The sequence below is a fragment of the Platalea leucorodia genome (genome assembly GCF_965183815.1).
Source record: "Platalea leucorodia genome assembly, chromosome: 22".
Taxonomy (NCBI): domain Eukaryota; kingdom Metazoa; phylum Chordata; class Aves; order Pelecaniformes; family Threskiornithidae; genus Platalea; species Platalea leucorodia.
Window position 1 is genome coordinate 3,861,438 of NC_138844.1, and position 13,599 is coordinate 3,875,036.

Below are 13,599 nucleotides of genomic sequence, written 5' to 3' on the forward strand. Positions count from 1 at the left end.
TCACCAGGCTGGGGTCTCAACTCCGTGCTTACCTGGTCCCCCCGCTCCCCTGCCTGCAAGGGACTTGGCTGTCCTCGAAGCAAGGTTGTAGAGGTGTTTTACTTAGCTAAGACTTACTGTGAAGTAACCATCAAAGCCTCCGGCAGGACCGGCTCACCCGAAGTTCAGTATTTCACCCGACCTGATTGATTGACTTTTGTCTTTCAATTTAAATCCCCCCAAACGCGCAGCACTCCCTACACAGAGTCCTCGGTCAGTCTCAGCTGAGAGACTGAGACTTGAAGTAAGAAGAGATCACCTTTCTTCTGCAGTGATGGCCTACTGCAAAGTCACCTCCTCTAAATCAAGCTAAGCCTTTAATGCTCCACTTTCACAGGGGAACCAACACCTGTGCAGCACCCTGAGCTGCCAGCTTTGTGCCACATCGCCGGGAGCAACTGGCAACGCAGTGCAAAAGCAGTTGCTGACGGTGGCACCCCTTAATGTGAAAGGTTTGAGACACAAACACGTTTCTGCACAAACTTCAGAGAACAGCAGAAAGAGCAGGAAACCACAGAAGGTATCGCTTGCATTCACACTCATTCAGGTGGCCATGGGCCAGGAAGGGGACAGAGACTGCCATCCTCGCAGCTCTGCCACAGCTGTGCTCCAGCAAATGTCCCCCAGGTTGGGAAATGCAGCCCGGGAGCCCTCGGCTCTGCCCGCCTGCAGCAAGACGAGCTGGCTGTTCGGGCGGTGGCTGAGCGGCCCGTCCCTGGGCAGGGCACTTTTTGTCCTCTGAAGGACAAGTGTGCACAGACCACCCCACGCTAGAACACGGGCAGCAAATCGTTTCAAGGACTGGGGAAGAAGCGCTGCCTGGTAAGCAGAGAGGAGAGGCCACCTGGGCTAAAGATGAGTTGGGTGAGCAGGACCTTCTCCGAGTCCAGACTCCAACCACACTTCGCTTGCTCACAGGGCAGACAGACACTTGCAGCAGAACAGCATGCCTGCTCTCGACCCAGTGCCCCTTTACCTTTTTATTTCCTCCTCCAGGGACGTGGCTGATGTTATCTAAGGACCCGATTTTCGATTGCACCTTATCTTTGAAGTCCAGTTTCTCAGATTTCACCTCCACCTGGCCACCACCTGGAAGAGAAGAGCACGAGCAGGGTTAGCTCCTGTGCCAGCCAGGGCAGGCTGGAGAGAAAGTGCTCAGGTCTGAGCTGCCGCTCCGAGGTGGCTCAACCAAAGCACTGCTGAGGCTGAGCAGAGGGTGAGGACCAGGAAAACAGCAGCAAGAGGGACCCCATGACGATTTGGGAAACCCAGGAGCCAGGGCAAGTGGGAACCAGGGTAAGAGACTTTCCAAAGGATGCTGCAGAGCTGGCAGACATCCCAATGTTTTATAGAGCCTTTATAGAAGGGAGCTAACCTTACTCCCCTAAAGACCAGCAGTTCCCCCGATTTATTCCTAAATAATTCCCATTTACAGCGATGTGTTGGCACAGACAAGGGTGTCCACAGACCAGACCAGATCCCCCCCCTACCACCGAACGGTCAGGCAAACTGGAGAGGGTCTTGCAGCGACAGAACTGCTAACAGCATCCAGCACTCCAGAGCTCGCTCTGATGCTCCAGTCACTATCCCACGTGCCTCCCCTCGCTCCCTGCGCTACCCCAGCCCTCTCCCCATCTCCGGCTGCACACCACGACGCAGCCTGTGAGCTCCCAAGGACCAGCACCCGGTGCTGCCGGATGCTGCGAAGGCAAAGGGTACCTGGTTTGTGATGGATGTTGCCCAGGGAACCACATTTGGATGTCACATGGCTCAGGTCGACGGGCTTGTAAACGATTTGAACCTGTCCGTACAAGAAAGGAAAAGGCGATTTATGGCTACCACGGGCAACCTGGGGAGGGGGAGGCACAACACACACCGGCACCTGATCTGGATTCAAGGGAAAGGACAGCTTAAACCCCAGTAAGATTAATAATACAAAAGAAACCGTCATCAGAAATGGGAGATCATTAATGCCCGTGTGCAGTAGCCTCTCTTAACATGTCAGCATGCACAAGATCACCGCTCCACAGAGGGGGGAAGTAGAGGCAATTTTAAGGTGCTTAAGTGAGAGAGAAAGTGGAGTGGTAATTAATTAAGATTTGCATACACATCATCCAAAAGGAGGAGATATACCAGAGAGAAAACGTAAAAAATAAATACCTTTTCTGGTGTAAAACATAAAGCTTATGTCCACAAAAACTGAAAGAACAGAAATGATCAATGTGCACAGAACTTTAAAAAGAGTGACCAAAATATGCATTTCTGAAAAATGCTGTAACGGAAATAAGGGTTAAAAAAAAAAAAAAGGCAAAGTCTAAATATCCAGCAGGAGTTCACATAATATAAATTAAAATGGCAATTATAATATATCGAACCACAACATTATTTCATGATATTATGCTCTGTTTTTTATTCATTTTACCCATTACGTCTCTGAACATGGGCTCCAGCAATTCCCCTTAAACCGCCCCATTCAAAGACCAGCCACGGCGCTGTGGCACGCCTGGGCGTGGGGCCGGTGGCCTCTTGCGCACGGACAACCGGGTTACACGAGACGCACACACAAGGAACGGTTAACATGGAGCTGTTTAGTGGTTACGTTAGCGGTTAAACACCACACTGGAAAACACCGACGACTGGAGAGGTCTGGGACCATCAGGCGTGTCAAGGACGGCAAACCACAGCACACACACACCAGCTACCTCAGGAGCAGGAGACAAGGGGGTGCGAAAACATCCCCATACCCCCAGAAGTTACCTTGGACCCTGGTTTTGGACTCAAACCTGTGTGTGCATCAGCTGTTGCTGTAGTTAGTGGGGCTGTGCAGGAGAAATCGAATCATCAACACCTCAAGGTTGGTTCCTACTCACTGGGAAGCGTCTGGCTCTCAGCAATAGCCTGGATTTCAAGGTGAGCGTATGCTGCTCTCTGTGCTTCCACCAAGCACCACGGCAGGCATGCTGCTCTCACAAATCTCAGGAAGGATGTGCCAGCACCAAAGGGACCTTTGCAGAGGAGCTGACTCCTCCAAGCAGCCAGGCAGCCTCTGGACCAACGTGGCCGAAAGCCAGCACAAAGGATTCACCGTAGCCACTGCTCTCCATCAACCTGAACGCCCTGTGCTGACTCAAAAGCCCTGGGGTGAAGGTCCATCCTTCAGTTCCTGCATGTTGGCCCCATGTCCAGCGGCCCCGTCACCCTCAGAGCTAGGTGTTGGACCGTGGTTCTGCACACCACTGAGAAACACTCCCCCCTCCATCATGCAGCCAGGAAAAGGAGGGGGGAACAGAGGCTCGGTGCCACTGTCCCACCAGCACTGTGCACACGGGCCTGCCTTGTCTCCGATGCTCACGCATACCAAAAGGCACATTTGACAGAGAGTGGAAACAGAGTGAAGGGAGAAAAGCAACCCTAGGGTCTGGGAGCACATCACAGACACAGACATGAAGACAGCACTGGGGAAAGATCAGACGTTTAATGCACTGGGCAGGAGGAGAGCTAGATTCAGCCGGAAGGCAGGAAGCAGACCCCAAAAGGACAGCTGGCTCCTCTCTAATCCCAGCCGTGACCCCAAAGGCTCTATGAGCAATTCAGGCACTGCTGGGAGCTGGGACTGAAAGACCTCCCATTTCCAGAGCAAGCAATCCGCAATTGAAACACTTGCTGCTCTCATCCCAGTTCCCTTTTTTTCACAGACAAGACTCCATTAACCCTTACCATCCTGCTGGGGAACAGAGAAGGGTCCTCCCCATTTTGGCAAGAAAGGAAAAGGGGCACAGAGTTGCTTGCCTGGGAAACCAGTGCCAGAGACCTGGGGATCCCGCCCCTCAGCATCAGCAATGCTTAGGTCAACTTTTGCCTAATGCATCACCTTGTCAGAGCATCCACTGGCTTAAAAAATAGATACCAACCCCAGGTTACTGTAGCAACAGTTCATTCCTCCTGAAGCAGCAACGGCTGGGCAGGCAGTCACTGCTGACAGCATCGTGGAGGATTAAGACATGACGGCCATCGAACCCCGGTGGTCTCTTGTTGCCCCTCCACTGGAGGAGCCCCAAGGCACAGCTCTGCCACCAGGACAGCCTGTGCGGCCACGCTCTGGCCACGTCAGCGCATGGCTTTGCTCCGAGCACCCGCACCCAGAGCTAAGCTGCTGCTTTCCGTGTCAACGCAGCCAGCAGCGATCACACGATTTTCAGTGCTGGCAGAGCCTGGGGAGGGATGACAACCTCCAGCCAAAAATCCAGATAATTCTTAACCCACTGCAGCCACTGCAGCTGCGAATGCTTGCCCATGGTGTGAGCTCTCAGTGGAGAAAAGGATGAGCTCACCACCCTGTGCTGAAGCTAATTAGCAGCCACAGCACAGACGATTCGTGACAAACACTAACTCCTGGCGTAAGAACTGGTCCTCCACGCACCAGGCAGTCCAGCCAGTGCAGGACCCTGGGGTAAGAAAGAGCAGAACAAGCATGGAACCTGCTTCACAGAGGTCTGACCTCCGCAAAGCAGCTCCTCTGACCCATTAAATAAATGCAGAATGACATCAAATTTAAGACGGAGGTTGCAAACCCAGTTATGTCCCAATGCTTACGTGCCAAGCCCTCTGCAATGCTCAGTTTCTCAGGGAGGGCGTCCACCGAGATCAAAAACAGCACAAAGAAAATCCATCGGCAACATCTGAGGGGCACCAGATAGCTTCCTCAGATGGCTGCAGACCAGGCAACCGCAGACCCTGGGTCGCACTGTTTGGGGTCTCAGTGATGCTCCTTCCTTGGTCCATCATCTTTCCTGGACCCAAACTCCGTCTCCAGAGAGACTGGTGTAAAACTGCCAACCTCTGTGGAGTTTCTGCAGGTTTCTGGCACAGTAACTGAAAGCTGAGTCCGGCTATTTATCTGGGAATGGCTGGAAATGCCAGCATTCAAATCAATTAACTCAATCATTACTTTAGGCTCAGCCTCCATGGGCACTGCCTAACGTACACCGGACACATGCATTAGCAAGGAGAAGCTTAATATTTGCATGGATCATACTTGCCTGATGGGAATGGGCAGGAACCTGCACTTTCACATGTTGTGCAGAGTCATGTGCAATTTAGCAGTACATTAAGCAACGAGGCTTGCGTTTGCTTATAAATCTATCCATCTACTGCATCAGCAACTACGTCACTGTCTGCTAGAGGCCACCCATCCTGCAGACAATGAGGCATTAAGCCCTCCAGGTAGTGCAAAACCTTCGGGTTAACAGGATGTTTTGTTACAGACATGGCTTCTAACCGGGTCAGTTAGTTCTGTCCATGGCAGGCATGTACAGGACTTGTTAGGGTTCATCTAACCATGTCTTTTGGGTTAATGGGGTTAAATGACAGCATGTCACCAATCGCTATCTGACAGCAGGGTCGCTGCAGATAGCATTGGCGATTTAGTGTATACAACATGCCACTAATAAGGATTATTACAGTGCATTCAAAGTGTGAAGGTACTCACACTGCCTCCTCCCGGGATGTGTTTGATATTATCCTTTGAGCCACACCTGGATTGAACGCTGCTAAAGTCCAACTTCTTATTAACAATCTGCACCTTTGGTAGCCAGAAAAGAGTCATTGCACGTCACCAATAGCTATCTGACGGCAGGGTCGCTGCAGATAGCATTGGCAGTTTAGTGTATACAACATGCCACTTAAAATAAGAACTATTACAGTGCATTGAAAGTGTGAAGGTACTCACACTGCCTCCTCCCGGGATGTGTTTGATATTATCCTTTGAGCCACACTTGGATTGAACGCTGCTAAAGTCCAGCTTCTTATTAATAATCTGCACCTTTGGTAGCCAGAAAAGAGCGTGAGAAACAACATGACCATCTGCAGCTTGACCATGCGTTACATCACTAAAACCAGGAACCTGCCTTCCAGTGCCAAGAGCAAAGGAGAATCTCTGGCTTGCTGCATAGATTTGTCTACTCATGGGTTGGAAACTGAAGATGAAGGTGAGCAGGTTATAGCTAGAGATGGGATACGTCTGGCTAGCAAGGCAGCCCTGGTTTCCAGGCCAGAAACACCAGCAAAAAAGCCAGCCCACACCGTTTTCTTTCACTGAACAAAACGGGGAACTTGCTAGGCAGCAAACACGCTGGAAGGCACCAGTGGTCTGAGACTCGGCTTCTGCAGAGCCCGTGGAAGAAGGAAGGATGGAGCTGAGAGAAAAATGCCTGCTCGGCCCCATCTGCCACGCTGGGCAGCATGCCTCCTCTCTAGGGCAGAGATATGTGGCCTCACATTTCAGCAGCTTGAGCAAACTGGGCAAATGGGTACAGCTGGCCGGGGCAGCAGGCTGGAGAGCAGGAGTTGTGTGTCCAGCACTGCCTGGGAGAGGACGCCTGAGCTCTGCGCTGTGCAGGGCTCAAACTCCCTCTACAGTTACAAAGAGAAAAAGCAAATGCTGCCAGGGATGCAGTCCCATGCCTGCAGTTTTCTTAACTCCTGTATAGACGACAGACCAACCCCAAAGGCAGCTGCTCTATTGCATATTCCTAACGCCATCTCGGGTGGGAGAGAGGCTGGAAATGGCTTGGTGCCACAGGGGAACCGCATACCATGCCAACTTCATCCTCCAGTCCCAAAGCCTGTCTGCCCTCTCCCCACACACACAGATTTTTGTACTAATGAATTAAGCTGTTTCCCTTTAGGGCTTGTTTTCCCTATTTGGGTTTTATAAGGGCAGCTATGCTGGAGTGGCCCCATGCATAGGAGCAGCTATTGCAGACAAGACAAAGATGAAGACAGTCTGCTCCTTCCCCTACACGGCCTGGAGTGGCTTTACAACCTACACAAGTATAAACCAGAGGTAAATGCAGGTAAAAACCAGCAGGCACACAGGCCTGTGCTCCCTCAGGAGAAAGCCTGCCTGGAGCACAACTCTCACGAGAGGAAAAGAGACACGGCATCCTGCAAGAAAGCAGCGTCACATCACGCTGCACATGCAGTCCCTGGATGGCAACGTCCACGAAGCTGGCTGAGCAGGCAGCCTCACCCTCCGTTTCACCATGTCTCCGGCCTGCTGCTGCAAGGATTGCTCCTCGCTATACCCTGGTTCTTCAGCATGAGAAGCGCCGAGGCTGACACGTGCCTCCAGCATCATTTTCCAAGTTCACATCAACTAATCCTGCAAATCAGGATCCAGTTCTGCTAGACCAGGCTTTGCCAGAGCAGTACTCGGTGATCCAGCAACAACAAAAGTGCTCAGACAATGCAGAAACACTGGTAGAGATCTGGCCTGGCTGACTCCTGGCGCCTGTGCCCCACGCACCCTTGCTTCCCTAGGCTGGGGGTCTGAAATCTGCCCGGAGAGCAGGCTCCAGACTCATCTTCTGGCCACCCTAAAATCAAACTCGTTGGATCAGCCCCTTCGGTCCCAGCCACAACCGTTCTGCTAAGAGCAGCCTCATGTCCTACAAAATCCCCAACAGAGCATCCAGCCATTCTCCCCTGCAAAGAGCAATGAATTGTCCCAAATTCAGCTGTTCTTACTGTTTCAGTGACAACAATAAACATGTTGCCTGAGAGAGAAGCTGACAGAGAAAAAGAAACTTGTAAAAGTCGGATTAAAAAGAACAAGCAAACAATTCAACCAATTCACAGTAAACGGAAGGGTTCCTTCTAAAATCGCTGAAAAGCAGTGTTTTGTGGGGGTGGCGGGAAGAACTTACACCTTGTGCTAAGCAGGCAGGAGGGCTGAGGCCCCGGGACACGGGCAGCTGGAAGGACTCACGCTCCTCTGCTCATAACCAACGGCCAGAGCAGCCCTGCCTGGGCTCCAGAGCCCCCCTGCATTGTAGTACAAAGCAAAATGGGCATTGTCCAGTAAATCGCCAGCCACGGCAAAAAATGCACCTAAGGAAATGGAAAAGCACGCTGCTATTTAAGATGGTGAAGAGAAGCCATCTCAAAGCCTCCCCCCATGCCAAAGGCGAACGTTCAGAGCCACGGAGTTACCCAGTCACACAAAATGGCATGCACCGCACTCGGGGAAGATTTGTCACAGCTCTGTTGCATTAGCGGCTGCAGAGCAAGGTCTGCAAGGCAGTGTTCCCCCCCAGGGCAGGCAAGCACAAGCACACGGGGACTCCTGACTGCACTGGCCACCAGATGTGCAGTTCTGGCATTTAACATCTGTGTAAGAGCCACCGGGCATTCACCAGTCAGAGGAACCAAGTGCTTTCATGTCTCCACTCATGCAGCAAGGAGGATTTTATAAAAGCCTGAGGAAACGTCCACACAGTGCAGAGAGGCTCGGATGGGTGCTGAGCAGCCAACACCACAGCTGGAGCCATGTAACCACACACTGCTGCTCTTGGGGCTGCACGGACGAATTAGCTCACACCACTCCCTCACCCAAACTCTCCTCTGCTGGGCTTGCAAAATTTAACACGAGACCCTCGTTCCCAAGCACTTGGAGCACGGAGTTCACTTTGCTGCTCACAGAACAGCCCCTCTGGGAGTGAGAAGTACTAGTGGTTGAAAGGATCACAGTGACACCAGTTCTGGCCGTGCCACGCTGCATCACGTAGCAAGACAGGGCCTGATCGCAGAACGCAATCCAAAACCTTGCCAACAGAGCTGGATCCAAAATCACAACGTTCTGAAAAACGTGCCGAGCCTGGGACCCTCGCAGGGAGGAGACCGTCCTGTCGGCTCGCTAATGAAGAAACGGAGGCAGCGTTGAATGGACTGCTCCAGACCACACAGGATAGGATTCAGAAACACAACCCTGATCCTGCGACTCTACAGGGCTGCAGGTTACGATTTGCTCTCCCTAACTGGACACCACGAGGAAATGTCATTCCCCTGGCAGCCAGTCCATACGTTGACATGCCACCCCATGAAAGCCACATCGCAAGCTCTCTGCGGTCCTCTCTGCGGAACAGCTGTACTGCACTAAGCCAGGCAAGCAATTTCAGGACAAGCACCCAACCCAATCAGCCCAAAAAACTCCAAAAATCAGAATCAGGCTGGAGATGAGCTGAAGCATGGCTGCCCACTGCCGTATCTCTGGCCCCAGCTGGGCTGCTGCTGATCCAGGGAGGGCTCTCCCCTCCCAGATGCAGCGTCAAGCACCCACTCTCCCTACAGACAGGCCCCTGGAAAGCAGAGTCCACATTTACCTTGCCACCTCCGGGCTGGTGCTTCAGGTTTTCGGTTGAGCCAATTTTGGACTTCACATTTTTCAGATCAGGCATGGGTGCGGCTGACGGCTGGATGCGGCTCTTGGCAGATGCAGGAGATTTCGGTGGTGTGCGAACCACTGCCACCTTCTTGGGCTCCCTGGCTGGTGGGGTGGGCAGAGAGGGAGTGCGGGAACGGCTGCCTGGAGTCCCGGGGGAGCCGGGACTGCTGTAACCGCTTCTGTCTCCAGACTTTGGCTGCTCACCTGAAGTTTGTAGACAGAGGGAGGCAAGCACAGGATAAGCAATCTGAGTGTGCAGCCCCTTCCCCACACACTGCCTGCCTTTATGGGGTTGATCTGCCTGGTCCCAGGGCCCACCCGCTACTCCTCCTGCAGACCATCAGCAGAGGGAAGATGGATTCACTTTCTTCCACTTCGGTTTGAAGTGAAAACTGTGATTAAAACTGTGAAATCCTAGTATTTCAGAAGGAAGATGGTCTTCATTGTCTGGATCATTGGTAAGGCTCCCCACCCGAGTGACATTAGCATGCGTGACAAATTACAGACAAAAGACATTCAAACAAAACCACTTTTCTATTAGAAATTTGGAAGCATTTTTACAAAATTATTTTATGGAATTGAATAAGGCTGATCATTGAGCAGCTTAGAACTGTCCCCAGTCCGAAAAGAAATGAAAGAAGAAAAGAAAACCCTTAAACATCACCTTTCTCGGACTTTGCTGCTGCAGGAGGTGGTTTTTTCTGCTCCTTTCTGCCTGTTTAATGAATGACAAAGATGCTTAAACATAACAAAGCTGGAAATGTAATTGATTTACGGTTTTATGCAGCTCTGGTTAAGTATGAAAAATATATATATTCAGTGAAATGCACTGTTTTAATGGAAATTCACAATGCCTGATGCTTTCTGGGGTTTTCTTCTCTGAGAATAATGGGCTAATCTCCATTCCTGCAATCGAAGAATTGATCCTCTTGCCCCTGGTCTTTGTGAAATATTGTCAAGAGAAAAGGAATAGGCAGATTAAAAAAACGGAGCTGCCTAAATCTTCCAAATTAGAGGAAATCCCAAAGGGATAAAGCAACTGCCCTCTCCTACACACTGGCTATATGAACAGAGCAGATAAAGCAGCACCCAGAAAGGCTCACTTCAGAGGAATCATCCCAAGCTCTGCACCCACAGCCCCGTGACAAGGCTGAGCAGCGCCAAATCACCACGCAGACCTCAACCTGCCGGCCGTGCCCTTGCTTAGCGCTGTGCGTGACCCCAGCCCGCACTGGGGCAAATTTGTTCACTACCCCCACGTAATTGCACGGAGAGCCTGGGAGCACCACCAAAGCAGAGCCTCTCGAGTCAGAGACACCATGGGAAGGCGGCTGCGTGCCGCTCTCGCCATCACCTACCAGAGCTGGGAGGTGTCTTGGGGGCCGTGGGCGTCTTTGCGGGGATGCGCGTGGCATTGGTCGAGTTCCTCTGAGCCTGCCCTGCTGCAGACCGCGGCGTGGCCGTCTTCGTGCCGCCTCTCATCTCTGGGCCCTGGGGATGCAAGGGGGAAAGGCTGATGCAGGGGGGGTCTGCCCGGGGACGGGCTATCACCCCTCATGGATCAGAGCCACACGAGACCCTCCTGCTTCCTACCCTGACAGCCCACAGGAGTTCCCACGTGTTTTTCCACACGCACGCATCTGCGACGTGCCTTTTCACACCCCGTTTTCCATCACGGCGCCTGCCACAACCGCTGCAGTCACTCCTGGGCTGGCAGAGCAGCTGCGCCGCTTTCCCATGTGAGCCCTTAGCATCAGCTACATTATTCATCGCACATTCAGGCCTCGTTAAAAAGTACGTTCAACTCCTTTGTCTGTTCTCTAAATTTCATCGTTTTGTTTCCCCTGTTCTGCTAAAATTTTGCACAGAAGACAAATAAATCCATTGACTAGACCAGAGGCTCCATTCAGGAGTACAGTGCCAGGCTCCAAACACCAAGAAACACCTCCTTTATCCCCACCTGTAACACACTACTGTAACATGTACATAATCTGTAACGGCACGTAAATAGCAATATGCTATTTATTGTCTTCTGATCCTGCAGAAAAGCCTCCTCAAATCTATAAACTAACACATCCTCTTTCTGGTGACTTTCTAATGCTGGTTTGTGTACAAAAGCTCATGAAAAACAGGTAAGTGAAAATTGACAAGCCGACTGGTCCCAAGGCAGCAGGGAACCAGAGCAGAGCCATCGCAATCCCTGTCATGGGAAAACCATATCCCATTGTCTGCGACCTGCAGTCTCTGCCCTTTCCCTCACCATGGGTGTATTTGTGTGACTAAACATCACAAAGGGAAACTTCAAGCTACTTTTTACATTGCAGAATAAGCCACGGATGTGTGTGCATTTCCTATTCTCTGTGTAGCACCTGGCAGATCTGGCTCCAGCACATTTCAAATACATCTGCTGTTTATAGCAAACACACCCATAAAACACAGCATAAAGCTGCAAAACAAAGAAGAGCATGAAAGAGCATAAAGGGACCTGGAAATGCCTCAGGGACACCAGGTAACACCCTGCAGCAATGAGATATTTTTGCTGTAACGCAGAGCAAGGGGCCTATGTGTTGGTGAGACAGACCCAGTTGCTTCAAACACCAAAACTGGAGCCAAGTCTGGCCACTGGAGAAGGGGAAGCACATCCCACCCTCTCCACTGAACGGGACACGGAGAGGCTGCCCAGCCAAGCACTGTCAGACCTGTCAGGAATGCTTTAAGGTATTCCCCAAGGCAGCTTTGCCTCTCTCACATCCCATTTCCTTACCTTGGCTTTCATTTCTTGCGTTCCTGTACTGGCAGGTCGGGATGTGACAGAAGAGACTCGTTTAGAGGTGGAAGCAGGGCTGGAGGGTGTTTTCGAAGGGGTTGTGCTAGAGGAGGTGTGTCGTTGGGGGGGGATGGAGGGTCTACCGCCTGAGGGTTTGGCAGTGGAAGGTGAGGATTTCTTAAACATGGAAACAAAATAAAATTGGAACAAAAAAAAATCAGTATGGGAGGGAAACAAAAGGGGATCACCGACATTAAATAGGATTAGAAGGTGCAATGCAGAACTGGGTGTGGGACAGGCGATGGCTGGTACTGCCCTCTCCCTGCAGCACAGAGCTGGGCAAGAGCTGCGGGGCCCAGGGCGCTGCTGGGGTCCCACAGCTGCACCAGCAAGCGGAGATACCTCGCTCTATTCCTCCCACAGGGTGCAGCAACACCCAAGCGCCTTTCTGGGGAAAATGTCACCCCGTGACAGCCTGCCCTTGCCACTGCCCTCCACACCAGTGGCACGTTTTACCATCTGAACTGCCCTGTTTACTCCCAAACTCTCTACGTGCTCCGCTGGCAAAGATGCTGCAGGTACAGCACTATCAACACCAGCGTTTCTGGGAGACGCAGATGACTGCTCCCAGGTCTCTCGCCCCACCATACCTGCTTTATCAATAATGGGTCGATGGTTTTTATCTAGACCACTGCTTGGTACCATGTCAAATGCCCTGCCAAACCTCACTACAGAAAGACCCAATTTCACACTGTTTGAAAATAATTATACTCCTCACCTTTAACTCTTCACCCACTAAATTGCCCGTGATCTTGTCCATTCTCTCACCTAGGCACTAACCAGGCTAATGGCCAGCTGAACTAAACCTCCTCCAAATTAGCAGTGTGACAGATACCTTTAAACTTCTGGAATGTACCCACTATTAAACTCTGTTCCTCACCCAGAACACAGCATCTGCAAGGCCTAGATTATTTAATTTCATTTTTTAATTACGTGTCTTGCTCTTTTCAGTGTTACGGTGCTTGTCCCCAGCACAGCCCAATGCAGTTTTGAGTTTGCTGTTGCACCGGTTTGCCCCAGCAAAGCCAGCTGGCTGCTTTCCGGTCTCAGGCTGAGAAAATGATTTCTCTAACCACCCACCCAACCCAACATGTTTGTTTTAGATTTGGTTCGCTTCCTCGCCCTCAAAGATCACTATGGATTGCACCATCCAAACCAGGGTGAGGGAAGAAAAAATAAAAGCACTCTTTTAAGACAGACGGAAGAACGGAAGGTAATGGCAAGGTTTCCTAAGAGGCACAACTGCGGTCCAGGAGAGCAGGAAGGGAGTCAGGAGCACGCACAGAACTTAGTGAGTTGATGTCACCTCTGGTTTTATTTTTTAGCTTACCTTCGGTTTCTTCTCCTCAGCTTCAGTCCCTTCCTTGTCTTTGCTGTCAATACGACCTGACAAATGGAAATACACACAGTTACAGGTCTTGGGACTGGTCATTAAACTCTTGAGAGATGACGATGCCTGCGCTACAGCAACATGTAGGCTGGGTGGGTGTTCCATGTTCCTGCTCTCCTT

General features: G+C 51.4%; 1 protein-coding gene across 14 annotated transcripts in view; it reads right to left on the reverse strand.

Moving 5' to 3' along the window:
* MAPT (microtubule associated protein tau) overlaps positions 1–13,599 on the reverse strand; it is a 63,337-nt gene that overhangs the window by 5,039 nt on the left and 44,699 nt on the right. For 8 of the 14 annotated variants that reach the window (XM_082331945.1, XM_082331944.1, XM_082331946.1 and 5 more), the window contains 9 exons: positions 13,420–13,475; positions 12,027–12,206; positions 10,621–10,753; positions 9,927–9,977; positions 9,201–9,466; positions 5,768–5,860; positions 5,528–5,620; positions 1,759–1,840; positions 1,016–1,128 (listed from right to left, as the gene is read on the reverse strand). In XM_082331945.1, the coding sequence (XP_082188071.1) occupies positions 1,016–1,128; positions 1,759–1,840; positions 5,528–5,620; positions 5,768–5,860; positions 9,201–9,466; positions 9,927–9,977; positions 10,621–10,753; positions 12,027–12,206; positions 13,420–13,475 (1,067 nt within the window). The remainder of the gene's footprint in view (positions 1–1,015; positions 1,129–1,758; positions 1,841–5,527; positions 5,621–5,767; positions 5,861–9,200; positions 9,467–9,926; positions 9,978–10,620; positions 10,754–12,026; positions 12,207–13,419; positions 13,476–13,599) is intronic. The other 6 variants (XM_082331943.1, XM_082331940.1, XM_082331950.1 and 3 more) reach the window with 5 other exon arrangements.